The sequence below is a fragment of the Cyrtonyx montezumae genome, unplaced genomic scaffold (assembly GCF_038088225.1).
Source record: "Cyrtonyx montezumae isolate F1298 unplaced genomic scaffold, pur_monq_1.0 scaffold_26, whole genome shotgun sequence".
NCBI lineage: Eukaryota > Metazoa > Chordata > Aves > Galliformes > Odontophoridae > Cyrtonyx > Cyrtonyx montezumae.
The window spans coordinates 1,730,867-1,758,862 of NW_027072003.1; the positions used below are offsets into that span (position 1 = coordinate 1,730,867).

General features: G+C 53.8%; 1 protein-coding gene across 1 annotated transcript in view; it reads right to left on the bottom strand.

The window, feature by feature from the left end:
- Positions 1–1,466: 1,466 nt before the first annotated feature.
- Positions 1,467–27,996, bottom strand: part of GRM4 (glutamate metabotropic receptor 4) — a 33,432-nt gene continuing 6,902 nt past the window's right edge. Inside the window, exons 2-10 of the mRNA XM_065740295.1 lie at positions 27,410–27,626; positions 17,491–17,626; positions 16,155–16,309; positions 15,732–15,872; positions 12,259–12,459; positions 11,267–11,403; positions 9,779–10,714; positions 4,630–4,876; positions 1,467–2,099 (exon numbers count right to left, since the gene is read on the bottom strand). Coding sequence (XP_065596367.1) covers positions 2,050–2,099; positions 4,630–4,876; positions 9,779–10,714; positions 11,267–11,403; positions 12,259–12,459; positions 15,732–15,872; positions 16,155–16,309; positions 17,491–17,626; positions 27,410–27,626 — 2,220 coding nt within the window. The 3' untranslated portion in view covers positions 1,467–2,049. The remainder of the gene's footprint in view (positions 2,100–4,629; positions 4,877–9,778; positions 10,715–11,266; positions 11,404–12,258; positions 12,460–15,731; positions 15,873–16,154; positions 16,310–17,490; positions 17,627–27,409; positions 27,627–27,996) is intronic.

Genomic DNA, 27,996 nt, shown 5'->3' on the forward strand with positions numbered 1-27,996 from the left:
ACAGCTCCTCCTGAGGACTCAGAGCATCCCACATGGGAGGAGAGCATCCCTCATAGGAGCGAAGAAATGCTGTAATTAAGGTGGGATCAGCCATCCCCATCACCGTCAGGCAGAGTTTGGGGTGGAAAGCTGCTTGTAAAACTAGCAGATTGGTAACTCAGAGCTAGAAACAGTGCCAGAGACATCAGCTCGGGTTTTCCGGGAGCCCTCTGAACCAGGCGGCATTTCGCATCCGATCAGACAGTGATGGATGCAGCAGGAATGGAGCAATTTTTCCTCCTGAGAAGCTCTTTTGACAAGTGTGATCTTATCAAAGTTCCAGGCTTTTCATTATATCCCTTTTTTCTCCCCTCCCTCCTGCCTTCCAGCCGCGCTCTGCCCTCCCCATTGACAGGGAGCAGCTCAGTGCTGACGGCTGACGGTCCCTGCAGAACTCAGAGCAGCACTGAGACCTCCCCTGGGGCAGGCAGGCACAGGAGTGGGGCTGCAATCAGGTCTAGAAACATCCAAAACAATGGGATAACTTCACCTGGGAGGAATGCAGCTGAAGGGATGGGAGGACACCTCAGCAGTCTCGCTGCCTCTGAGGATGGGATGCTCCGGCCAGCTGCTGCAGAGCACCCAAAGCAACAAGCTGTCCCAGAGCTGGAGGCAACTCTTTGGGGCAGCAACACCTGCCCATGCCTCCTTTCCCCATTTCCCATCTGCCCTCAGGAACAAAGAGGAGTTTGGAGCACCCACTCATTACCTTCCCTTTCCAAGCACCTTCCCAAAGCAGACAGACATAGGCACAAGCAGCAACAACCCCGAAGTCCTCCGAAGCCAAAAGCAAAGCTAGACACCACGTGTCTGCTGCAATGGGCTGCTCTCAAGGCTGAAGCTGGGGCCACGTCCATCCCCACAGGAAGGATGGGAGCCAGCAACTTCCTAATCAACCCAACTGGGTCCTGGTGGGGGTGGAGCTGATCTCACCTGCGAAGGGGAAAAAAAAGGGGGGGGGGGAGAAATACCATTGTGTGTCCAGGGAAGGGCAAACAAGGAGAGCTCATACCTTTCAGCCCCAGGTTCCATCCTGAGCCATGCACACGTGTCCAGCCACAATGCTGAGCTGCCTCCTGTCCCATCTCCTCACATGGACCTCCCCGCAGGGGAAGAATGCTGAGCCCCATCCAGAACCTTCCCCCCACCCAAACCCCCTCACCAAACAGTCACCAAGAGGCAGCAAACGCTGAGTGCAAAACCATGGTCTTTTTATTAGAAATCTCCTCGTATAAAAATGATCATGCTCTACACAGTCATCGAATAATTCATAAACATCCAGGCACTGAACTTTGTATTTTGTGTGTGTGTGTGTGTTTCTGTTTTTTGACTGGTCGGTACATAAAGCAGACATATTTCAATCCATATGGTCATCACATACATTTAGTAACCACCTATAGAAATCAGCACTTTGAACACAGTCTAGATTTTACTTTTTTTTTTTTTATTTCATCATCCAGGATTTTTTATTATTATTATTAAATTTTTATGTATTTTTTATTTATTTTTCCTTTTTGCAACACAGAGGATTTGGTTGGAGAAGGGAAGAGTGATGAGGGACGGGGAAAGACAGGAACGAAAGAAAACAGGAGAATTTATTTAAAAATAAAAAGAAAGAAAACAGAAGGCTCTGCACAACCACGAACAACCTCACAAATTCCAGAACAGGGAAAATGTTGGGTCTTTTTTTTTTTTCTTTTTTTTTTTTTGCCAAGATACACAAAAAGAACCCAAAGATTCGCCGCAGTCCATCCCCTCTTCCCCACGATCCATCCTCTCTGCTCCACGCTTCGTCACGGTGGTCGGTGCTTTATTTTGATTGTTTCTTTATTTTATTTTATTTATTTTTTTTGCTGCTGTTGATCATCTTCCAAAGGGAGCTCTGCCCCCGGCCCGGAGCAGGACCCCGCTGTCACCTTGCCGTCCTGCTCCCTGCAGGGCCCTGCTGCAAGCGCTGGGTGGGCTCCCCCTGCAGCCTCCCTCTGTGCCAGGAGGATGTGATCACTGGAGTTAAATTGCATGGTTGCTGTAGCTGACGTAGGTCTGCTTGGTGGACAGTGCTGGAAAGAGAGAGATGTGGTTAGTGGGCACGGTGGGGGTGGACTTCTCCAACCTTAATACGGTTCTCCATCCCATCCCGTGACCCTGATCTGATTGGGAAGACACTGATGGGGACGCAGTAGGGGTTTGCTCATGGATCCAACTAGTGCTGGCTCCCCATGTTAACACAGAGCTGTGATGGAAGGGATGAACCCTATAGACAGGCTGCCCTGAAGTGCCACAAGCTCTAGGATGTATCCCCCCCCCAGCCTCACCACCTATCCTTTGCAGACAGACCTGCAGGTGCTCCAAGCTCCCAGCATCTCCTCTGCCCCACTGATGGCAAAAGAGGAGTGCACGGCGGCATGTGGCCAGCACAACCCCATCCCAGCCCGGGATGGCTGCACCCCATGCCCAGGGATAGAGAGCACCCACACAAACCCACCATCACCCTCCCAAAGCTGCCAGCCCTCAGCACGGGACCGAACACAGGAGGGAGCAACATCTTCAAAGCCACACACATCCCAGATGCACCAGGCAAGCCACAGCCGAGCCCAGAGCCAGGAAAATGCCACCAGATAAGAAACTGTCTGTCTCCCTGCAGGGATGTGGCACTGCCCTTGAGCTGCAACCACAGATCAGGGAGAGCTGTGGGCAGCGATTCACAGCTCCTGGCTCCTCTCAGTGGTGCAGCCAGGCACGATGCTCTGCAGAACCCACTCAACTACATCCCCACGGATGACAGCAGACACCTCCAGCCAAGGACACGGGGCATGCCAGGGCCCTACAAGCAGCACAAAGGCGTCCTTTATGCAGCCCACGGGCTCCACCATCCACATGGGACACGTGGACGCCAGCTCTCCCCCTCCTATGCTCTCCCTCTGTCTTGGTGCCTCGCTGACAAATGAACCTCACTGCGGATTTTCAACTGGTATTCTCAGATAACAATTAGATAGGCCATAAGAAATTAGAGCTGACAGAGCTATTTGTTAGCTGCAGTGTTTTCATAGCCAATCTGCCCATATCAAAGCCCTGTGAATTATTCATTCTGTTGTTTATTTAAGGATATGTGACCTGCTGGTGACAGAGCGGAGAATAGCCCCTCTGCCTGGCACTGACAGCCCCTCGGTGCCTCCTGCACCAGCAGCAATGTCGTGCCAGGCTTGCTGCTCACTGCTGAGCACCCAGCTCCTCAATTCCCTATGCACAACACATCGGAGCCACAGACGCAGCAGACAGGAGCTCAGCTCCCTGCTCCCGGCACGTCTCAGCCTCAGAGGCTGCTGCTACGAGTCCCATGGGGGGAACGATGTTCAGTGCAGCAGAGCACATGGGAACGATGTGGGGTTGGATCATGAATGAGATGCTCTTAACTGGAGGGAGGTGATGTGCCAGTGTACAACGGTGATGTCATGGAAAGCCCGGCTCCCCAGATTGGCTCACTGGTCTGCTCCCAGTGAGCTCTCAGCTCTCTCAGACAAAAGAGAATGAGAGGGGAACCCTCACCCACTGCTATGTTGGGGTGGGACGACAGACCTCAAGGAGCTGTGACAGCATGTGACAAAAGTAACTTCCAACACAGGGAGCAAGGGGCTCTGACCACACAGCTGCCTTCCACAGCACACATCTTTGGTAGATGAAAGAGTTGATTAAGCAGAGAAAGTGCCCCCAGGAGAGACGTTACATAGAGGGCTACAGCCAGGAAGAGCCATGGCAGAGAGAGATATATGTGTTATACAGAGATGCCAAGGGGTATGAAACAGCTCAGACTGGAAAGGAAGCAAGAGCAGTAAAGGAAACCACGGCTATCCATGGAATTGCAGTTTGGTCTCCGTCCCACTGATGCTGGAATCCAAAAACTGTAGTAGAGCACGAGGAACACTTGTATTTCCATGGGGGTTTTCTCGTATTTAGCATAAATGAGATTTCTCTTCTCAAAGCACCCCAGCAGCATTGGCTCCAACCACTTATTCCTCCTGCAAGGCTCTATTTTTAGAAACCCAAATGCAGAACAGGCACACACTCCCTTTCTCAGGGTTTCCCAGGCCTCTCTCCCCACAGCAGAGCAGTGGCTGTGTCCCCAGGACAGCCCCAGCTGGGCCATAGGGGCACCCATCTCCCCATCAGCCCCACCAGAGCCTTCCTATTAGGATCCTTCCCCAGGTGCTCATTGCAAGCACACGGATTTCAGCAAGCCCCAGCTTGTGCCTCACATAGCAGTGGCAGCATATTTCCCATTCCAGCCACCCACCAGCATTTCCCATGGGATAACACATGTGGGCTTGCAGAGTGGATGGAGGGAGTGGGCAGGAGAAGTCCTGTTTCATCCACGTGGCTACAGTGAGGAAAAATTGCATTTCTAAAGTGGAAAAAAAAAAAAACAAATGGAGAGGGAATCTGCCTTGCCAATGGGCAGGAGACAATGCTCTGCCATTGCAGATAACCAGAGCACACCTCTTGCCTGCACTCCCACAGTGCAGCACAGTGTGGCTGCAGCTTGCCAGCAAGCCTGGGCTTTGGGACCAGCCACCCCACCACGAGCCACATTACCTTGTGTTTCCAGATTTTCACACAGCTCTGATTTGGCCTCTCCATTGGGACGGAAGCTTCCCTTCTGGGAGAACTTGTTGGACATGGTGGCCGCCGTCACCACTGCCTTCAGGCTCCGCTTGCGCTTGGGGACGTTCTGCTCCGGGTGGAAGAGGATGATGTACACCTTGGGCATGTAGAGCATGCCCAGGGACACTGAGGCACTCAGACTCACCGAGATGGTGAGCGTCGTGGTCTGGATGTACATCTGCAAGACACAAAGGCGTGAGCTCAGACCACCGTATCCTGCTGGGATGTGGAGGGAAACAGGCAGCTCTGGTGCCACGGTGATGGGCACAGTGAGGACGCTTTGTCCAAGGAGTCTGGGGCACCCCACTGCCCCACCACCTCCCACCAGGTAATCCCCGCTCCCCAGATGGATCGTGGGCCGTTGTCATGTAAGTCACATATTATACACCGACGTTGCCTTTCTGCAGTCAAAACTAATTTCACGCTCACTGTCCAGGACTAACAGTGACAGATGTTTTGCGAAATGAAAGCCCATTAATCTGACTGTAGAATAATCCATTTTTCTATGGAAAGTGTTTGGCAGTCTCCTCGCGAGCCGGGGGCATCTGAAGCAGGCAGAGACGGGAGGCAAAAGGATCCCTTCCCTCCTCCCATCCCCACCTCTTGCCCATCCCCTCTCCATCAGCATCCCCTCCCGCACTGCATGGCTCACGCCTGGGTCTCTCCTGGCTGAGCAGGGAGTGAGCTCCAGGCCTTCGTGCGCTTTGTGCACACGCTGTTTGTTTTCCTCCAGCTGTGCACAGATGCCAGGGCTGCTCTGCAGATTGCTAACAAGGAGGTGTAGTGCACATTCTGATCTTTATCCCAGGGCTGTGTGGTGCCCAGGGTTTCTTCTGCACCTGTCCCATGAGATTTGGGGGACAGAACCCAAAGGCACCCACCAGTGTGCCCCAGCTCCTGGGGTAATTTCTGGATTCTCAGGAACAAGAAGGTGAAGAATTGTCCCCAGGACAAGCTGTGCATGGAGAATCTACCACTGCACAGCCCTATAAGGTGCAAGAAGACAGCTCCATCCTGACCACGAGAGCAGTGGGAGGCAGCAGTTCCTGCAGGACCCAGGTGCAACACGTAAAGGAACTTCTTTGTTCTCCCCCGTTCTAAAGGAAACACACAGCCCCCAAAGCCTTCCAACTCAGTGCAAAAGAAAGAAAAAAAAAAGAGCACCAAAGCTTGCTGTGACTCAACCACAAAGTTGGGTTTGTCCTCAGAATAAAACTGATTGCTGTCACATGCACCAGTTTGTTTGTTCCACCTTCTCTCTATATGCACACAGAGCCAATTCAGGCAGATTTTAGAAATAAAAATGTCACTTCATCATAAAGAGTCAAAACATCTCTCTGTGCCAGAATATCTGTTCCTTTATTCTCCCCGCCCCACACTCTCGCTTCTCTTTTTGGCTGAAGCTCTCCAGGCTTTCCCACAAGTGGCCTGTAACAGAACAAAAAGCAGTGAGGGCAGCGTTGGGACACCAGCTCCAGGGTCCCTAACACTGCCCTAGGGACCAACAAAGCTCGACGCGACGTCCCCGATGTCACCACGGACAGCTCCGCTCCGCTCTCCTGTTTGGAGGAGCCTCGCTTTGCAGCTCCCATATTACATCCCATATTGTTGACTCCCACCTGTGCCTAAAGACTTGGAAGCGTTTTGGTGACGAGGGATCTCTGCTCAGAGCCCCTCTCCAGCCCCTACAGCACTCTGGGGGTCTCACCACAGCTGCCCTCACCTGATGAGCCATTTGCTCAGACCCATTTTCAGCAGCCAGCACTGGTGTTGCATCAGAGCAAGCCCCTCCTTCCAGCTCAAAGGGGAATATTTTAGCCTGAAGTCTAAAGCCAACAATAAAGTGCTTCACACTGAACATTTTGCCACACCACAACGTGACAACATCTCACAATTTCAGTTCTCACTCTCCTAGTTGGGTTCGAACCCAAGGCCCCCCCTTTGCCCCGCCATTAACAACACCTGAGCTGCCCCAGAGCCCTTTGAGACCTGTGTTGTGGTGGCTGAGTACAACACTTCAGCAGCATTCCTTTCTTCACAGCCTGGATCATAAAAAACAGTCTTTTTCTGGGCCAGGATGCTGCTGCATCCAGGAACCTCATCAGCCCTAAATAACTTGTAAGGTGTGCAGTTAACACAATGAATACCAAATGGAATTATAGTCAAGATATTTTATAGATGGTATACGTAGACAGATTATTGTGATGGAAAAGAGACAATCAAAATAAAGGGAAAAATGCTCTCTTTTCCAGAGAAGTCTCTAAAAAGAAATCCTTCCCCAGTGGTGGTCAGCCCTCAAATGTATTCTAGGAGAGCTGGAGTCAGACCCCACCCCTTCTGGTCACACAGGTGCATTGCCTTCACCTGTGCTCCCGTGGCTGACTCGGTGCTCTCCTCAGGTTCAGGCTGTGATTCAACAATTCCCACATATAACCCAACACAGATCCCCAAACACAGGCACCAATGTTCCCAGCACAGGCAGTGACCCCACGTTCAGCATCAATTGGCAGTAATCACACATTGCAAGAGGCTGAGCAAGCCATGCACACAGCACCGATCCCAGCACCTGCAGAAGGTGCTGAGGAAGGAAAATCCTGCTCATCCCTTCCCCAGCAGCACTAAGCAAACTGCTGGACACTCCTTATTCATCTGCTGTCCCTCTTTCCCTTGCTGAAAGCAAATGTGATAAACAGAGCACCAGACAATGACACTGCTGTTCAGCTGCTGCCTTATCAGTGCAGGAAATTGTCTCTTTCTTTAGATCCTCTGTTCTTGCTATTTCTGTAATCCGCTGGGATCGGTGGGGATAAGAGGTTCTTTTGAGCAAAGGCTTGGGGGACTTGTTGTAATAATATGCCACCTCCATGCAAAGTTGTAGGCACGAGGCAAAGGGAAATACAAAGGAAAATGGGGATTTTCATCCACAGTTGGGGTTGTGGTAGATGGGTTGGGCACTGCTGGGATGTTGCCCCACAGCATCCCGAAAACTCAAGCAAAACCCACACTGTGCTCTGCGGGGACAGCAGTGGAGGCAATGGGGACAAGTCCTGGCAGCAGAGGGGCAGAGGATAGGGTGATCCTGTCCATGGGGATCTGGGGGCACCCCACTGAGCGACGCCAGCTCCGCTGTGGGGCAGTGTCCATCCAAACACCCCCAGCTCTCAGCCCATTGTGCAGACTGCACAATGGAACCTTCTGGATATTTTTCTTCCCTAAACCAGAGCGGAAGCATCAGGGCCAGCAGCACCAAGCAGGACCCATTCCAATCCCTCTGGCTGCTCCTCTCCCTGCAGCCACCCCAGGGATGCTCCATGGTGGCACCTACAGCAGCACATCCTCATACTGAACCGAAACACCTCCAGCCCTCCTGGGACAGCTCGGCAGCGACAGGCATCGAGAAAGAGAGCCGCATCCAAGGGGAGTTGGGAACATCACTTTTTCCGCCTCTAATCAGCTTGTTAGCAGCCTAATAACAGAGAAGCCCTGCACATTACAAGCCCCCGAAGTGAGGCACAGCCTATTGTCGAATTGCTACTTGACAGCCAGCTTTCGGCAGCCCTAAATTATCCCATGACAAGCTGCAGTGAAGAGGTGAGCAACCTTGCGCATAATCTACAATCATTATCATTTCCATCTTTATTACCCACAGTATGCCGAGCACATTAAGACAGCTTTAAGGGAGCTTTTGTTTTGCAATAATTTCTTAAAAAACCTGCTTTCTTGTTAGTATCTCCCCTGCCATCTCATCAAAATGGAAATGCTGCAAGAGGCTCCATTTATTTCCTTTAATTCTCCTTCACTCTTCTAGCCAGAGCTCGGTAAGGGATTTTTTTGGCTGAGGCAAAGCTTAAGGTGTGCGTACAGACTCAGGTGCTCTGAGCAGAGCCAGAACCCCAGGACACGTTCAAAGCCCAGTGTCCACAGCAAAAGATCTGCAGCAAGACAACCCCAGCCCTCTTGCAATGCGAGCTTCCAAATTCCACTGCCTCAGCAGCTCGGCATCAATGGGGACGCACTCAGGGGATAATTACCCTAATTGTGATGGATCCAGAAGGAGAATCCGAGTGGCACTCACCCTGGGGATGTTGGTGCCAGGGATTTGTAGGGAATTGCAGCAGTGAGGTTTATTTGTCACAGGCAGAGCTGGGCTGGCAGGCGTGAGCTGCTCGCATGTAACACAAATGCGATTCCCGTTTTGTCTGGCAGGCAAAGGGGATTTTTCCTTGTTCATGAGATTTTTTTTCCTTTGTTCTCACATGGGTTTCATCCAGGCTGGTAGAGCACGCTCTGCCCCCGGCACAGGGAGGGAGGCAGGTGGATGGGGGGCTCAGCAGACCTACTGCTCACATTATCCATCCTGTCCCCGTGCACAGTGCTGCAAAGTGGCACTCAGAGCTCCAGTGGGGCCACAGGACTCATCACAGCTTCTGTGATTCGCAGCCATGCTGAGGAATGTGCCATCAGCATCATGTTGCCAAACAAACAGGTGTAATTAAAATCTCAGTAAGACGATAATCAAGTGAGAGGGCACAAGGTGCCGTGTGCTCCACTGAAGTGCTGAGGGATCTGCTCCTCCCTTCCTTCATCCCCAGCTGCTTCTGGCTCTTGGGAATTTCAGAGAGCATTGATTTGGCACAGGAGAAAGGACAGGCAGTGGTCAGGGTTGTGTCTCCTTGGTGCTAATGACACTGGGGCCTGGACTGCCCCCAGTCCCCAGTTGCCCCATGGGCCCATTCTCCTCACCCAATAGCAGACAGCCCCCACCAGCCTGGTTCACAGAAGGAACTATTACAGTGTGCAGAAAAAGGGGGGGGGGGGGGGGGGAAATTAGACAAGAAAGATAGGAAGGAAGGAATGAGATAAAACACACACACACACACACAAAAAACTTCCCCAGTGGAGCAAGAGGATTCAAATCAATGCTTCCTACCACAGCATCCGAAGCCAGCAAGACCATATCTTTATGGGTCCCTTCCAACTCAAGATATTCTATGATTCATGAGGAAGCATCCCACCTTGCTCAGCCCCTCCTGGCAGCCCACAGGTCCACGGACACACCGCTCCCCTCCACCTTCCTTACCTTCTCTGCTGACTGCGACGTCCCAAAAAATATAGGGATGAAGGCTAACCACACAATGCAAGTAGTGTACATGGTGAACCCGATGGGTTTGGCTTCGTTAAAGGTCTCCGGGACCCCACGGGTCTTAATAGCATACACAGTGCAGGTGACCATGAGAAGCATGCTGTACCCAAGCAAACAGATGAGGGAGAGGTCCGAAATGTCGCATTTGAGGATGCCCCGAGCAAAGTGGGGGTTTGTAGTCCGCTGGTCCTCGTAGTCAATGATAGAGTGGGACGGGTCCACGATGAACCAGATGCAGACGCCCACGAGCTGCAGCGAGATGAGGCTGAAGGTGATGACCAGCTGGGAAGCAGGGCTGATGAACCGCGGGGCACTCACAGACTTCTTGCCCTGCTCGAAGATGCGGTAGATGCGGTTGGTTTTGGTGAGCAGGGCGGCGTAGCTGATGCTCATGCCGAGCCCGAGGAATATGCGTCGCAGGGAGCACGTGCTCAGATCGGGCTCGGCAATCATGAGGAAAGTGGTGGCATAGCAGAGGAAGATGCCCGTCAGCAGGACATAGCTGAGCTCCCGCCCCGACGCCTTGACGATGGGCGTATCGTTGTAGCGCACGAAGGTGACTACCACAAAGAGGGTGGCAATGATGCCCACGATGGCAATGAAGACGGGCACCACCGCCCATGGTGAGCTCCACTCCAACTTGATAATGGGGATGGGGGTGCAGCTGGTGTGGTTCTCGTTGGGCCGCTCATTGAAGTGGCACCGCTTGCAGTGGAACTCATCCAGCTGGTACTGGTAGCCGTCGCAGCGCTCGCAGTGCCAGCAGCAGGGGATGCCTTTCACCAGCTTCTTTCTCTCGCCTGGCTTGCAGGGCTGGCTGCAGATGGAGCTGGGGAGCTGGCTCCCACCCCCCGGCCACAGCATGCTGTCCACCTGTGGGGGTGAGATGGCACCAGGTCCACTGATCATGTCATATCTTAGAATGGTTGGGTTGGAAGGGTCCTTAAAGGCCATGCCGTTCCAACCCCTGCCATGGACTGGTTGCGCCAGGCTGCCCCATCCTTAGCCTTGGGCACCTCCAGGGATAGGGGACCACAGTTTCTCTGGGCAGCCTACGCCAGGGTCTAACCACCTTCTGAGTAAAGATTTTTCCTTCTACCATCTAATCTGAATCATTTTATTTAAAACCATTCTTGTCCCATCACTCTCAGAACATGGAAAATGTGGGACTACCTCTTGTTCATAAAGCTCCCTTTGTTGGGAAGACCACAACGAGGTCTCCCCAGAGCCTTCCCTTCTCCAGGCTCCCTTGGGCTTTCTTCATTTAAGATGTGCTCCAGCTGATGCTTGAGCCAGACACCTGCTGAAGTTTGCCAGACCACAGCTTTGGCTGCCTGACTTTGCATCCACGTGTCCCTTGAGTCCCAGATGGGTTTTTTGCGGGGTGGGTCATGGGAAATGCTGCATGACAACCCCTCGCCTTACCTTCAGGTGGAGGTGGTCAGTCCATTGCCCAATGACTTTGTACTCAGGAGTGGAGTTCCTGATCTGGTATTGGTAGATGTCATAACGTCCCGGCGCATCTCCGTTCTCATTGAAGGTCACTGGAGTCCCAGCAATGCCTACAGGAGAGGGACAGCTCAGCACCCAGAGCTCCCAGCAGCACAGGGTGCCAAGAGTGATGGCATCCAAGGCTTTGGTGCTCCACTGCAGCACGGAATACTTCCTGCATGCTGCCAGGACAGTGCCAGGCTGGGCTCATGGTGGGGGAAGTGCTTAGGAAAACAAAAAAAGGAATTAAGTAAAGAAAGGAAGAAAAGGGAGAGGAAAGGGGGGAAGAAAAGGGAGAGGGAAAAGAGTAGGGGAAGGAGAGAAAAGGAGGGGAAAAGGAGAGAGCAGGAAAGGGGCAGAAAGGAGAAAGCAGAAAGGGGGGGGAAAGGAGAGCAGAAATTTTGGGGAGGGGGAAAGGAGAGAGCAGGAAGGGGGGGGGGAAGGAAAAAAAAAAGAAAGGAAACCAATCCTGAGCCTGTGGTGGTGCAAGGATCGTATGGGGAGCCACAGATGAGCCCAGCAGTCCCACCAAGAGCTGGAATGCACTGGTGATGCCACGTAAGGAGTGCTGTTACCATGGCCATTTTACCATTTCTTTTAAGGGGAAAAATAGTTTTAATGTTAAGTCAACCGATAAAAGGAGGGAAGAGAAAATTCAAGCGAGAGGGAAAAACAAATAGGAGACACTGCAGAGGAGATCACAGGGAGGAGATAAATAGAAACAATAAGGAGGACAAGACAGAAAATGTTTATTAAAGAGGTGGAGCAGAGGAAAAGATGTGTTTCCAGAGATCTGAGGACAGACAAGGGCGCAGCAGCGTGATGCTGGGGGAACTCTGCCAGCAGCAGTGCAAGGCAGCAAGCTGTGGGTGCTGTGTCACTCACGGACACCCAGCAAGCAGGACTGGCTCCCCAACGCCCCAGACCTGAGAAGTTGACATTGCGGATGTACTTGAGCAGTTCCACGCCGTCCACCGGGTCCATCCTGGGGCACAGCCCCACCTTGCCAGGACACAGGTTCTTGTGCATGTTGTGCAGAGCGTGTCCCATGGCATAGACAGCATCGATGACGAACTGCACCTTGCCCTCCTGCTCGTAGGAGGAGTCCTGGCCAATCCGCTCCCGGTCTGTGGACACATGAAAAGCATTGCTGCTCATCTCAGAGCCCATATCCCCAAACAGGACATAGGAACGAGCTGTGATTTCTATCCCATCCTCACCCTCTCCACCATCGGCACCAAGGGGCCATCCAAGTGCCCTCCTCCACCACTGCACATCCTTCGTCACGTCCCCAGTCCCCCATCACCCTGTGCCCCTCATGTCCTTCTCAGCAGCCCCACTCCTTGCTGACCGCACAGCCTTTCCTGCCAGCCTCATTCACAGGATGCTGCAAGGACCCACTAATTGCCAGCAACAGCTGCCTGCCTCTCCTGTCATAACCACCCTTAATAAGACTGGAAACGTGTTCATCATTTAGCAGAAGACATCGATTGATGTAACACACTGCTAATTACAGCTAAGAAAGCATCTCCCTTGGGGTGATGCTGTACCAGCGAGCCCTGACCTCAGGAGGAGAGCTTCCCAGCGAGCTAAAGGCACAGTCCTCATCATCCAAAGAGGCATGAGCATTCCACCCGAGGGCATCCAGACCTCACTCTGGTTCCACAGAGCGGGAAGGATGATGTTCCCGTGTCCCCATGCCGGGACGAGAACGAACCGTGCCGGACACAGAGGCGCAGCTGACAGCACGCTGAGGCAAATTGATAGCGAACTGACCAACAAGAAAAGATGATATCAAGGAGAGGAATTTATAGCCCATTCTTCAAAGTTATAAAAATGCTTTTGGACTACGTGGGGATTACTCATGCGAAACCCGTCAAGTTATCCTTTCTTCCACGTTATTGACAGGGGCTATTAATCTTCTCCCTCTACGTAGGGCCTCTCCCCACATTCATCTCAGCACGCAGACAAGCCACTCTATCTTGTCAAGATAATTACCCATTAAAGCAAGGCTGTAAGAGACTGCACGCAGGCGCTGAGCCCCGGGGGTGTCCCAGCCCCACTGTTGCCCCCAGCAGCCCACCCACCACAATGGGAATTGGGCTGATGCTGAGAGGAGACGATGCGGAGCACAGTGCCGAGGTTCATGATGTCACGTTCCCAGTGCAGAGACAATAAATCTCCGTGAAACTCGCTGCTGATTAGGGCTGCAAAAGGGATGTGACCTCGCTGATTACAACAGCAGGGTCGTGCGTCGTTCTACAGGGCTGATAATTAATTTTCAAGTGCGTGAGGGGCCTTTGCGGGCACCTCTCCGAGGGCCTTTCTCCTCCAGTGGAGGATGATTTGGGATCAGCAGCGATTCTGAGCACATCACTGACACCAGCTTTTGGCAGGAGCAAAACAAACCCACGCCTCCAGGCCACATGAGCCCCCCAGAGATCTCAGCACAGAGCAAGTTTGGAAAAGCTGTGGGGTTTAAGGAAAGCAGAGGCATTGTCCATCTCTGCCCCATTTGCAGGAGCATTTTGTCATCTCACCAAACACAAATGGGGCAAATCCTGTCCCAGTGGTCCTGCTGGGGCTCTGCTGGAGAACAGCTAGGGGGTGACACAAGAAACCAACCCCATACTGCAGAGACTGGAGAGCAGCAAAACAGGGAGAAAAATTGGAGAACTGGCAGGTTGTCCTGTCTGGTGGCAGGCACTTTGCAGCCTGGCTTTAGGATGCAAAAGCAAAGAGAAGTTGGCATTCCTCTGCATGGTTTGGGCTCTTCCCACACCAGAAGCTGATGGGGAAAATCCATACAACTCCTACTACAAAACCACCCCAAATGGGCACTTGCATCAGCCTTGCAAAGCAGAGCATGCAGCACGGCACAGCCTGGTTATTTACCTCAGGCCCTGCATTATTTCCCCTCTCTGTTCATCTGCCAAGCAAACATTCAGGAGATAATTTATTTCCTGACAAATTCAGATAATTTAAAGACAGCTCCTAGGACATTTGCCATGTCACGGTTTCAGCTGCCTCCACTAACACCTTGGCCCTGAAATATTGCTTGCTTAAATGCTACATTACTATGAAGATGAAGACATCAGTGATTTGCAAGACCTCCTCATGCATCTCTTGTTGCTGGGCATTCCTTGATGCAATCCATAAAAGTCAGGGGCTCTCTGATACCCAAGAGCATGGACACGAGCAAATTCAGCCCACACAACAGGCTGCTTGGGGAAGCTGCAGTGCTGGAAAGCCCTTCCAACAGAGGTGTCCCCGATCAGATCCTTTGGGAAACGCCTTCAAGAGTGAGAGATGAATAAAAGTTTGTGATCAAACCTCGCAGGCACAGCCAGGTCTGTCTGCCCCATGGCACTGTGCTCCAACGTCCCTCCCAAGGATGCAGGGACGTGTCCATGTCCGCACGTCCTGCCAGTCGCAGCCCTCCAGCTGCCAGGCTGTTATCTGTCTTTGCCAGTGCCAGGCAGGCAGTAAATCTCTCCCATCTCTCAGTAAACATGTCACCTCCCTGAGCCTCCGAGCATCACCTCGGCAGCAGTGCTGTCAGCAAGACAGATCCCCTGTTTGCCTTGTTTGCTGCGCTAATCCTTACAAGCCTGCTTGAGCTGGAAGTGGCTAAAAACACCCAGTGGTGTTTAAGGAGAAGGTCAGGAGCCCGTCACTGAGCTCTGTTGGGGTCAAAGCACCCAAGAATGCTCCATTCCCCACCTGCAGCAGAACAAGAGTGCATCAGCAGAGCAGTCTGCAAGGAGACAAAGGCAAACAGCACAGCAGCATATGCTCTGCGGTGCTCCTACCACACTACTGGCACTGCACATCTCTCTGCCAGCAGCCCCCAGCCTGGGGCCTGCTCAGGTGAGATAGGAGCTGTTGGCAAGGGAATAAGGGTGCTTTCACAGGACAGCAGTGCTCCCGACACACGCAAGGTGAGAAAAAGGTGGTCACCCAAACACTGCTAACTAATGCAGAACATAGCCTGAAGTCTGGCTGGTGTGGTGCCTGCAGATGAAGGGGCCAAGGGAGGGGAGAAGCACACGGATTGTGCGAGGCAATGAGTGGCCCTGGGACCAGGACTTGACACACACAAACCAAGCACCATCCTAGGTCACACTCAGCGCACAGGGATCATCAAGAGCATTTCTGGAGCATCATTCCCACACAGTGTGTTTGCTTAGTCCCCAAAACCTACTTAGAACCAAGCCCACCACTCACGGAGCACCAATTGCCACGCAGCTACCTTGAGCTGGGCAACAAGGACATGGATGAGCTGAGAGGTCAAGGGAAAGCAATCAGAACACTCCTAATGCCCACCCTGGTCTCTGGGCCATCATCTTCACATCCCCACATACCCCACATGACCCCGCAGCATCCCCGTGCTCCTTACTGGTGCACTTCTTGATGCTGCTGCCCTTCTTCAGCGCGTGTCGGCTCAGCTTGCAGTGGAAGTTTTCCTCCCAGAATTCAGCAAACCAGATGTTTCTGCGGTTGTTGTCCAGCGTCCTGCTGGAGAAGTAGCGATCGAAACCTGCCCGGGAAAGAGGGGGCAGAGGGGGTGAGCCCTGGGCTGGCAGGGAGGTGCCCAGCATGGCCCCAAAGCCACCAGGCAGAGGGGAAGTGTCTTGGGAGCAACTGGGAAGAGTAAGATCACAGGCGGTTGTGTCCCAGAGCAAAGCAAGGTGGTGAGATGGGAAACCCACCTGGGGACAACACACTGGGAAAGGCAAAGCACAAGCCCTGTGGTTACTGGCGTGCCGTCAGGAGGACAGCCAACAGGAGATGAGTGAACCCACCGAGCACAGCCTCTCACCTTTGACAGACACGCGCTTGGGCAGGATGGTGACAGAGCCCTCGGCCACCTCCTCCAGGTGCAGCACCGGGGAGATCTTGGAGCCCCAGCTGTCCGAGCCCATCCAGATGAAGTGCCCTGTCTGGTTCGCCCTCTTGGCCGCCTCCAGCACCCTTCTGCAGAGAGAAAGCAATGGATGCTGCTCAGCAGCACAGGGCTGAGATGCTGCTCTGTGCCCATCCCAAGAAGGAGACAGCAGCGTGGCATGGGAGTGGGGCTCACACCTGTTCACGTCTCCCATTGCCAGCACCAGGCATCATTCACACCAGCTACACGAGAGCAAACCACACTGCTCCATTCCCACACCCTCTGTCCTCCCCAGCCTGGGCACAGGCTGCTTCTCCCACTCCATTTGCATATTTGCTGACTGGTAATTGAATTTCCCCCTTAATTATCCAAGATTAGGCATTAAAAGAAAAATCAGGTTATGCTGCAGCAGGCAGGAATTCAGCAGCACTGGAGAGCTCGTGCACTCCCAGCTCTATCAGCATGGCAAAGCATGAGAGAGAGCTGCCCAGCACTGCCAGGGCCCAGATGAGTGCTGTCACATGTCCTGGTTAAAGCCATGCTCTGCCCCGTGCAAGCTGGTGCGTGGAAACTGCTCTTCACGCAATATAATCCTATTTGGATGGGTAAATGCTTGCAAACCCCAGTTAATGGGGCTTGCCATTTGCACAGCAAGGTAAATCCCCTGTTTCTCCACACACAGCCACGTAAATGTCACGTTTGCAGACATTTCTATTAAGGAAGGAAGGAAGGAACTCGGAGCATTTGCACATCTGATGTAAACTGATTTAAAATCGCAGTTTACCCACATTTACATAATGTTTGCTGATTAATAAATTAGATACTTAGGAAACCAGGGGTAGCTCCATGTGAATCACTCTGCACCATCGTCACCAAGAGCTCCATAAACAACAAGAGGCTCTGAGCAACCTGATCTAGCTGCAGATGTCCCAGTTCATTGCAGGGCAGTTGGACTAGGTGGTCTTTAAGGATCCCTTCCAACCTGAACGGTTCTGTGATTCTAAGAGCTGCAAGATGTTGCTGCACTTTGCAGAGCTGTTTATCAGCTCCAGAATGGCTGCAGAGCTGGTGGGCAGCGAGGAGGGGACCCCGGGATCTGCACTGGGGGGGGCTGAGGCTGAAAGCAGCCAGGTTGGAAGTCAGCCCTGGTGGGTCCATGCTGCAGACAGCTCCATGCCACACTGCAAGGTGCATCTTCTCCGTGCTGCACACACATCTGTCCTACCCTGCAGCACATCCTTCCCCACCTCCCCTCCCTGTCCCTCCACACCTGATATCGTCCTCGTTGGCGAAGATGATGACTGCTCGTGCATGGGAGGTCTCCAGGAGGCGGCGGATGATTTTGTCAAACTCTCCGGGCTTGGGCTCCCGCGGGATCTTGACAGATTGGGCCACGCACACACCACCTGCAGCACAGACAGTCCAGCACTGAGACCCCCTGGTCTCACCCCATGGGGACAACCCCATCCCACAGCCCTGTGATGTGCAGACACGGGACTTCCCAGCTCATCCGCACCCCAGCGAGGGGCTCAGCCCTGCGCCAACCCCTGTGGCCCCATGCCCTCATGAAGCTGCACCAGCAGAAGCTGATGCCCTCCAGACCCACCCACAGGAGGTCCCAGATTCGGGGGATGTCCCACGATGACTGCACCAAGGTTGGGGAGCACACACTCGAGCCGTCCCCAGGACACTTCCTTTCCTTCGCAGCCTTCAGGGCATCCTTCCCTCTCATCCAGCATCTCAGCACATCATCCCTGCTTTGCACCATCTCCCTATCCAGCAGCTCAGCCCCACACAGAGCATCACCTCAAGCACCAGGGCTGGCTTTTTGCAAAGGGCTCTGCTCATGCAGCTGTCACATACTGGATCTGGGAAGAGTCATCCATGGGCCACGGCCCTGGCAGAGCCCTATGGCCCTGGGTCAGCAGCACAGTCATGCAAAGGGTTTCATTCCCTTCCCTGCAGCCCTGCTCCATGCCCAGAGACCCCCATGTTCCTTCTGCTGAGCTGGGGAGAACCTCCCAAGCCAGACATCAAGCCAGCCATGGGGCTTGAGCAGAAACAGCTAATTAAAATTAAAAGAGACAAGGGGAAGCTGGCAGCTGGATGCATCCCTGCTCGTGGCTGCTGGGTTCCCAGCTCCAAAAAGCCAGGGCCCTCCTGCTCCAGCATTACCACAGATGCCAATAAAGAGAGAGATGAAAGAGAAAATTAAAGATTGCAGGACCTTCTGGATGTAATTGATGGTGTCGATTTGCATAGCAAACGACACAGCTGATACTCACCTGCCACTAGAAGATCCCTGCTTAAGCAAAGGTCAGAGCAATTAGCAGAGGGTTGAGATTCCCCAGACTACAGCACTGGAAAGGGGCAGGAGTTGGACGGGAGCTACTGAGATGGGAGGGTTCAGTCCCTCCAGCAAAATGATGTCATTTGCCCCTTGGCAGCCCAGTGGCAGAGAGGGGCCGATCCAATCGGGCCGGGGGCTCTGCTCGCTGCAGTCCCAATGCAGCCAAACCGCTGAGACGTTTTGGTTTTTTTTCCTCCAGTGAGAAGAAACTGGGCCAATTTGCTGCTTGTTTCCCATCTGGGGAGCCAGATGGATGGAGAGGAGGGAGTTGGATAAACAGATTCCCGGACAGCTCGGCGGGCAGCAGCCGGCAGCGCCGGCGGGACAGACACATCGCTGCCCGGGGACGGTGGCTCTGCCTATGGAGCCACTGCAGCTTAATTACAGTTTCCATAGCAATAGGAGGAGAAATTCCAACCAGAGCAGCAGTTTGCAAACACCAGAGCCTTCCAAGAGCCTGGCGCAGTCAAGCAGGCACACGCACTCGTGTGACAGTGCTGAGGCCAGCACAGCATCGTGCCACTACGCAGTGTCACTGCAATGCTCCCAGCAGTGCACGGCACTGCGTGCTCCTGCACACGGGTGGGCAGCACAGGGACGTGAGGGTCCACGTGTGCACTCAGCATCTGCAGCACGGCCCCAGCAAATCCAGCTCTGGGACTTCCCCAGGGCGACAGTGAGGGCTTTGCATTGGGTGCTCCCCATGCATTTATTCCCCATTCTGCTGCTATGAGCAATGTCAATGCTCAGAAGAAAAAGGGGACAAATGTTACCACCAGCAAGGGCTCGCTGCTTGCACGTGGGGGATGAGAAGGTGGCACAAGAGATGGGCCCATAAATACATGGGAAAGGAGATGAAATCGATGGTAATTCTGAAGTAGCTGAGTTACGCAGCAGCTCCGTTAAATCACGCTAATGAGGAAGGTAACAAAAAAAGGATACGGCCAATTAGGGCATAACGAGGATCTTATTACCACAGTGGCTGGAGAGTGTGGGGCACAGGAGTGGGATGCAGCCAGGACTGCAGGTGGGAAAAGCAAGGAGGGAACCCCAGCAAGGCTGGAAAACTGCCCTAAGGACAGACACTGGTGTCTGCAACCGCTTCCAGTATATTAAAGCTAATTGGGGCTCTCTGTACTTAAAAATAGCAAGACAGAAGCAGCCCAGGTGAAAGCCCCAGAGCCCTCCTCCACCCACCATGCAAACGCTGGCAACACCGATTATATATTTTTTTCTCCTTAATTAATGGTCTGGAAAAAGAGGCCAATAGCAGTGGGGGAGGCAGGGGCAGGGCGGAGCGGGTGAGCATCTCAGTGCTCCAGCAGCCCCAGCTTTTAGTGCCTGTATTATTCATAGCCCCCCCACACGTGCATACACACACACACTGCTGCAGGGAGGGGATTTGCCACGATGCTCCTGCTGTCTCCGTGCAAAAATCCACTTAGTAAAAACATTTCTTTATGGCAAAGGAGCAAGGGAGGAGGCGGTGATGGGGACGTGCTGGCTGCTCTCCCTTCTCTGCCAGCAGCGTGGTGTTGCACCCTGCCTGCAGGGTGGGGAGGGGGCAGGAGCAGAGCTCTGGGGACACCTTTCCTCCCCCAGTTTTGAGGGAGAGCCAAAGAGAAGCAGGAGACTGGAAGAGCACCCACAACCAGCTGGGAGGTGGGCACCCAACGAAAGGATGCTCGAACGTGAGACTGCATCCCGTCATCGCTGATGGGCAGCTCCAAGAAGCCTCCAGCACGCAGCATGGGTCTGGCTGCACAGCTGCCATGCTGTGCCAGCAATCCTGCACCCAGAGCTGCAGCTCCTGGCACTACAGCCCCCAAAGCCACTCGCTGCTCCTGGCTGGGACAGCCCAGTCCCACGGCGGCAGAGAGTGACATATTCAGCACGTGGCTGTGTCCCCCTCCCATGGTGTCACCTCCCAGCATCCACCAGCAGCTCACCCAGGGACTCTCCTCATTACAGTGGGGTTAACACGTGTTGTCAAACACAGGTCAGGGTTTAATCTCCACCATTATGGGCTCGGTGGGAGCACAGCTGCTCTGGGAAGCACAGTGCTCAAGTGTCCTCTTGATTGCAGGTAGATAATAAGCTTTTGCTGTCGCTAACGTACACCATCAATCAGGGAGCGCTTTGCTCGGGCTCCCTGCAGAGCTGCAAAGCACTGTGCAAATGCATTGGGTAGGAGAAGTGGGGGCTGATTCAGCCATGCGTTGTCCCCTCCTGGCTGGGAGCACTCCCTGGGCACTGTGGGGGCACCAGGGCACACACAGCCCTGCTGTGGGGTCTGTTGTAAGTGGCAGCAGCTTGGCACGAGAAGCAGCAGCCCTGTGCTTACTTGGCACAGGGATGTACAGGGATGCTGCAAACCCATGGCCGAGCTGGGGCAGGAGGCCAAGGCTGGGCACCTCGGGCTGCTCCCTCACCCAGCAGCCCACATTGCCACCAGGTCCCTGACTGCCACCATCTCTTGGCACAGACTGACTGGGAGCTCCCACCTCACACATCCGTTTCCCACCTCCCTTTCCTAAATGAGGCTGTTTAGATAGATCTCCGAGCCCAGAGGTTTAATTGGCAAGTCAGGGGCTGCAGCTCCTGCCCTCGGGTTCGTTATTCATATCACTTTCAAGCCCTCAGGAGCTGATGTCTTAGAGGAGCTGTTAGGGGCACAGCTCACGCTCTCAATAGAGGCAAAGCTCCTTGCAGTGGAGACAACTTCGGTCTGACCTGGGCATGCAGGATGAAACGCCCCACTCCACACTGCAGGCAGCTCTCATCACTCCTTTGCTACTGCTCGGCCCCAGTGAGAGCAACACTCATTACCCCCACAGCTCCCAGTCCTGCTGCTGCCGAAACACCTCGCCTTCCTTCCCCGTGGGCAAACCTGGGGGCACCATCCCACTTTGTCACCCCAAACCAGCCCCCAGTGCATTCCCACAAGCAGCAAATCTCAATGCACTTCACTGCAAGACAGGCATCTCTCCCTGACCTTCCTGGGAATGGAAAGCAGGGGGCCATGGCAGCTCTCCCAGCCCAATCCCACCAGATCAGTGGGATCCCAGACCCCCAAAACGCTCTGCTTCACACCGAGCCTCCATCACCGGAGGCTGCTGGCACTCGCCGCTTTCCTCGTCCTTGGATCCCATTCAACTGCCGCTCTTCAGTGCTTTGAAATCTCATCAGACGTTATGGATCTGAGCAATTTGTGCTTGCTTTTCAGCCGCCCGCATTGCTGGGGCTAAAGCAGTAATTAATAAATTTGCAGAGGGGAAAAGAAAGGGAAATAAAAGCGACTCCGCATCGCTCCGTCCTGGAGCCCAGGGAGGCTGCGTTGTGATGGCACCGAGGGCTTCTGGGCAGCGAGGCAGGGCACAGCCTCAAACCCCGGGGTTACCCATGGGTGCCACCCCCACAAGGAGGACGCCCTGTAAAACGCACCCTGCTCTGCTCCCCCCCTCGTGGTCGTCCTGAGGCCACAGTGAGTGTCCCACCACGTGTCGCCCCACTGGGGACGGGACAGGAGTCAGCGTGTGCCAGAAATATTAACGAGCGACGTGGGCTGCCTGCAAAGCCCAGAGCCGGCTCCCAGCCAGCGCCTGCCTTGACCACAGCTAATAGCTGCTCTTTGTCCTGCCACTCTCCTTCCCCTGCTTTCCAGCGCACAAAGGGATTACAGTGAGACGTGCAAATGGGGAGCAGAGCAAAGAGGCAAGGTCAGCCTTATTTGCAGGCAGACTGCCCAAGCCCTGGGTCTGAAGGGAAGTGGGGAGGATCTGGGGGGTCCTGCTACCCACCAGCAAACAGCTTGAGGGCAGCAAGGTTATTTTAGGTGGGGAAACTGAGGCAGGAGGGCCATCCAGAGCAGCCTCCTGGCTGCACTGTGGCACAGAACATTGACTTAGCAAAAAGAGAAGAGGACGCCAGGGGGGAGGGGAAGGAATAGGAAAAAAAAATGCCCAGGAAACACTGCAGGAGCATGTAAGAGGGCCCGCGGAGCTCCCTGTCCCATCCCACGCCCTTTGTGCCTGCAGCAGCAGGAGGATGCTGGGACCCAAACGTGTCCCACGTGAGCAGGGCTCTGCTGCAGGATTGTGGTCGCTGGGCAGAGGATGCTCAGAGATGCACGAGCATCCCACCCGCAGGGCACAGCACAGGGAGCTCCCCAGGTACCCACGGAGAGCCACGTGTCAGACCCGTTGTCCGTGGCACTCTGTGCCCACATTTGGCATCACCCAAGCTCCCCACTCTGCTGCGAGTGGCAGAGCCCCTCTTGGGGGTGACATTCTGATGCATCAGCCAAAAGTAATGAGCCTGGCACCAAGCGGAACGACAGCCACGGATGTCACATGGTAATGAACAAATGCATCACAAATATATATCAGGCTCTTAACTAAAAATATAGAAAACTCAGCGAAGGATAAAACAATAGAGGGGGGGAAATGACAGTGTAAAATTGATCCAGGCACATGACTAAGGAGTCTTGCATTTGCCCAGAAATATTGCCCTCTTCACAAAACAGAGCACGGCACATTACGGCGCGTGGCACAACACGCTGTGCGCACCGGTTCAATTACATAAGCATAAATCTCATTCTTCATCTCCAAGAGCTCGGGTGACAGCAGAGGTGTCGGCACACGGAGCCAGGGGAAGGCAGAGCAGGCAGCTCTGTCCCCTCAAAGTGACAGCGTGGGTTGGGACACCCCATTGGTGGCCTCGGGGCCAACCTTGATGCAAACACGCACGACACCCGCTGCCTTTGCAGGGCGCTTTGGAGGAAAGAGAAAATGCGTTTCAGATGCTTTGCAGCGCCTGAATAAAAGACGTATTTTTGCAGGCATTGTGTCTTTGCAACCCCAGCACCTGAGAAACCTTCACGCCGATGAACGGTGACTGTCCAGCCATCAGTGCAGCCCCCGGGGGCCAAGGAGTAATTGCAATATATAAAACCTAATGGCTCTCCAGGGTCAGGCTGCAGCCCACAGCTGCAGGGCCGTGGGTCACTGTGCACAGCCCCGTGCCCTGGGGCAGATTCCTTCCCAGCCCTCCGGTGAGGGGTTGGTTTGCACCGTGACGCTGCAGTGGGTTTAGCACGAGGCTTCGCACACAATTGAAACTGAAGGTCAAGTTGCTAATGCATCAGAAAGCAAACAGCTTGAATGCTAACTGCTAACTACAGCAATGAGCGTTATTGCCTGATGGAAATAAAAACCGACTCGCAACGCTCAGGCTTGGCATGAGAAATGAAGCGCGGCGACGCTCTGGAGGAGCACGCGGGGGGGGGACAAGCAGTGGATGCGGGGGGGACGCTGCCATGTCCCCAGGCGTTGCACCCCGCAGCCCCACTGCGTGACAAACAGCGGCCGGGGCCGGATCCTCAGCCCTGCAGCAGCCCTGCTACATCACCCTGACATTCCGCAGACACCTTAAAGCTGAAATAAATTGCCGGCTGCTTTATGCTGCTGGAGGAGTGCAAATGAGAGCCAGACATAGAGGAACAGGCTGTAAAAGGAGAGGAAGGATCCTTCTCCTGCTCTCAGCGCTGGTGTGAAGGCATTTGGTGACAGCTGAGCCGTCTGAATTTATAGGGGACACAGAGAGGTGCAATCAGGCTCTTTCTCAAACGTGGCAGTGGGCACCACGGGGCATTGAGGCTGGGGGAATTTGCAAATCGAAAAAGGGAAGAGGGTAAGAGGAAGTGGGAAGGGAAAGAAAGGGAAGGGGAAAAGGAAAAGGGGAAAGGGAGACTGAAAAGGAAAAGGGGAAGGGAAAGAGAAATTGAAAAAGAAAAGGAGAAAGAGAAACGGAAAAGGGAAAAGAGAAAGGGGAAGGGGAAGAAGAAGAAGAAGGAGAAGGAAGGAGGAGAAGAAGGAGAAGGAGAAAGAAGGAGAAGGAGAAGGAGAAGGAGAAGGAGAAGGAGAAGGAGAAGGAGAAGGAGAAGGAGAAGGAGAAGGAGAAGGAGAAGGAGAAGGAGAAGGAGAAGGAGAAGGAGAAGGAGAAGGAGAAGGAGAAGGAGAAGGAGAAGGAGAAGGAGAAGGAGAAGGAGAAGGAGAAGGAATAACTAGGGAGAGAGGAAGGGGAGGGAGAAGGGAAAGGGAGTGGAGGAGGATGGGGAGGGATGGGTGATGGGGAAGAGAAGAGGAAAAAGTAGAAATGGAAAGGGAAAGAAAAGGCAAAAGGAAAGACAAATGGGAGAAGAAATGGGGAAAGGGAAAGGGAAAGGGAAAGGGAAAGGGAAAGGGAAAGGCAAAATGGAAATGGGAAAGGGAAAGGGAAAGGGAAAGGGAAAGGCAAAATGGAAATGGGAAAGAGAAATAAAAAGAAGCAAAAAGAAGATGCACGTTCTCATTCCCACGGGAGTGAGGGAACGCTGGGGACACCCCGCTGGCAGACACTCACGGAGCAGCCCATACCCCGTGCTGGCACCGAGTGGCAGTGGCCGTGCGCTGCTGCCGGGTTTGATGTGTGACGGCGCTCACACAGAAGTGAGCAGAGGAGCGGCGTTAGTGCTGATAACGCACGGGCTGCACTCACGCTGCCGCTCTACCGCAATTACAGTGGAATTATGCTTTTTGATAACTAAATTATCACTAATGCACATAATCGTCGGGTTATGTGGATACACAAATTACAGGACTGCCTCAGCCCCGGATTAATACGCATGCATTTCGGCTCCGTGTACACTCGTTTATACTGCAATTACGCCATCATATCATTAACCATCTGGTTATAGCAATGCGCATTAACCACAGGTATCTCCAACCAGGAGGGCCACAGTGGGACCACTGCTCCCGACCCCACTCCTTCCTGGTGTGTCACAGAGGCACCCCGGCTCCCTCCACCCCACACCCAGACCCACAGAGGGTTGCTGGAGTGGCAGAGCACCTTTGGGTCACGCAATGCTATGCTTGCTCCAAAATAAGGGGTCACCAGAGCTAGTCGAGCCCAATATCATGCCACCACTCCATGACACCCAGCAGACCCATCAGCACTTCCCTTACAGCAGGACACGGCACCTCAGCAGAACCTGCCAGCAACAATGCAAGCCAGGAAACTCTTCATTTGAGGTGGCAAACCATGCTTAACATCATGCAACATATCCCTCATCCTCAGAAAAGTACCTTCCGCTTTATTCCCATCATCCCCAGGCAGATGGGGCTGCAGTTAGCACTTACAAACCCAGCAGAGCCAACAGAGCCACAAACACAGCACTTTGCTCACTGCTGAGAGCCACCCCCTCCATCACGAGCATCATCCTCCCTCAACCCCCAGCTCTGCAGCCCTGGGTGCCCCCCCATGCATCTCCTGCAGCATCACGAGCATCATTCTCCCTGTTCCCCACCTCTGCAGCCCCTGGTACCACACATGCCCAACCTTCACACCCCCAGGCCCCCCCTGCAGCAGCCTCCACTCACGCGTGGTTTGTGCACACACAGCACAGTGAGCACCCCTGCACCGCTCCTCCGCACCCCCACCATGGGGTGCACGCAGCCACGCAGACAGCCTCAAGTCACCGCATCCACCAGCTCTGAATCGTCCTCACACACTCCTCCTGCATGACTGCAGAACCATGGAAATATGCTGCTTTTCAAGTCAAAATCCTGAAGAGCAGTTTCCAGGTTGAATCCCCAGATGGGTTTCTCTGCATATTAAAAGCACAGCCGGTTCCCAGAGCCACGGCGCGCGAGAGACAGAATTAACACTGTTCCTATTTATAGGGCTTTGATTAGGAGCTCGTCACCTAGAAGTTTTTATTCCCTTTATCCATTTATAAGGCCATAACACAGTTTGACTAGCTCCAGATAGGCTGGTGTCCCACCGATTTTGCCAGAACTTAATGTGCCATTCAGACACAGTTAAGCCAGTAATAGGCAGCAGCCTGCTCTCTGCAGGGTTTTAACTGCCTCAGAAAACACTCCTCAGCTCCCAGCTCACCCTGTGCATGCAATGCTGCAGAGGTGAAGTGATGATTAGGGGTGAGGATCGGCCCCAATGCTGCCTGCGTGGGGTCTTGGGATGGCTCCAGGAGGTGCACAGAGCCATTCCCTGTGCTGATGCTCGCTGTGATAATACCCATAGCGGTGATGCTCGGGGGTCCCTGCCCTCCTCAACCAGTCCCCAGCGGGTGCTCAGCATCCTGCTGGTACCCACGAGCTTTTCCAGCACTCCCGAGGCTGTTAATCCCTCCTAAGCATCCCAGTGCTCCCGTCAGCAAAACGCTTTCTGGCTCCTGACAAATCCTTGCAAAGAGTTTTGCTGAGCGCAGACTTTCCGCCTGTCCAAAGCCTATAGACAAGTTAAAGCACCTGCCCTCAAGGATAATTCCACTAAAATTGGGTGAAGTGTGTGCCGGTGCCAACTTTATTTTCTGTTAAAACCTGAGACTATTTGTAAAAGTCTTTTCTTCTGGAAGGCGCCCAGCTCCGCGCAGAGGGAGGGGGTTGGATCAGATTGCACTTGCTTGGCAGCCAACTGCCCGACAGATCTGAGCTCTCCTCATGTGCATGGAATGGGATTTGAAGATGCTTTCTGAAAGGAGCTGGCAGCAGCCAGCCCTGCTCCCATCCGTACCGCCACCGTCGTGGTGCTGGCAGCACATCGCCCCGGGACACACAGCCAGGACACAGGCAGCTGAAGACCTTGCTCCCATGGTGTCCTCAGCAATCATAGCATCCCCAAAGCCCCCAGCTCATCCCCCTGAACTGCGACATCCAGCTCTGCTCACGCACTACAACCACACCGCAGGTCAGGATGCTCAGCCCCCCAAACAAGCTACGATTGCCTTTTCTGCTCCAAATCCCACTCCAAGTCCCCACCCCAGGAGAAAGCTGCTCACCATCCTCCCTGGATTTCTGGATGAAGGCTTCCACACCACTTTCCCCATAGCTGCCCTCAGAGGCCAAGGTGGAGACGTAGTTCCACTTGAGGGCTTTGACGATGTCCACCATAGCTTGGGCCTGGTAGGTGTCGGATGGGACGACGCGGGAGAAGAAGTCATAGCGGCTGTTGTCACTCAGGTCTGGTGCAGTGGAGGCATAGCTGATCTGGGGGATCTGGGATGGAATTGGGAAAGAAAAAGCATCAGGAGAAAGAAGCAAAATCCTTGCCCTCACTTTACTCACATTCCCAAAGCTTTAGAGGACAGGGAGTGGACATCAAGGAAGACCAAGGGTCAGGTCGGTCCGCAGATGGACACAGAGTGCCCCATGACACCCAGAACCAGCAGCTCATGGAGGGGAGACTGCAAGGTGGAGGGCAACCAGTTCCAGTAGGTAGTGGGGTAGTGGTGGTAACACAAAGGCTTTGGTGCTCCACCGAGGTCTGGTGAGCTCCATCCGCAGTTGAGTGCAGGAGATGCGAAACAGACCCCACAGACATTGGGACGTGCACCATCTCTGTACCCCAACAGCTGGCACAGGGGCC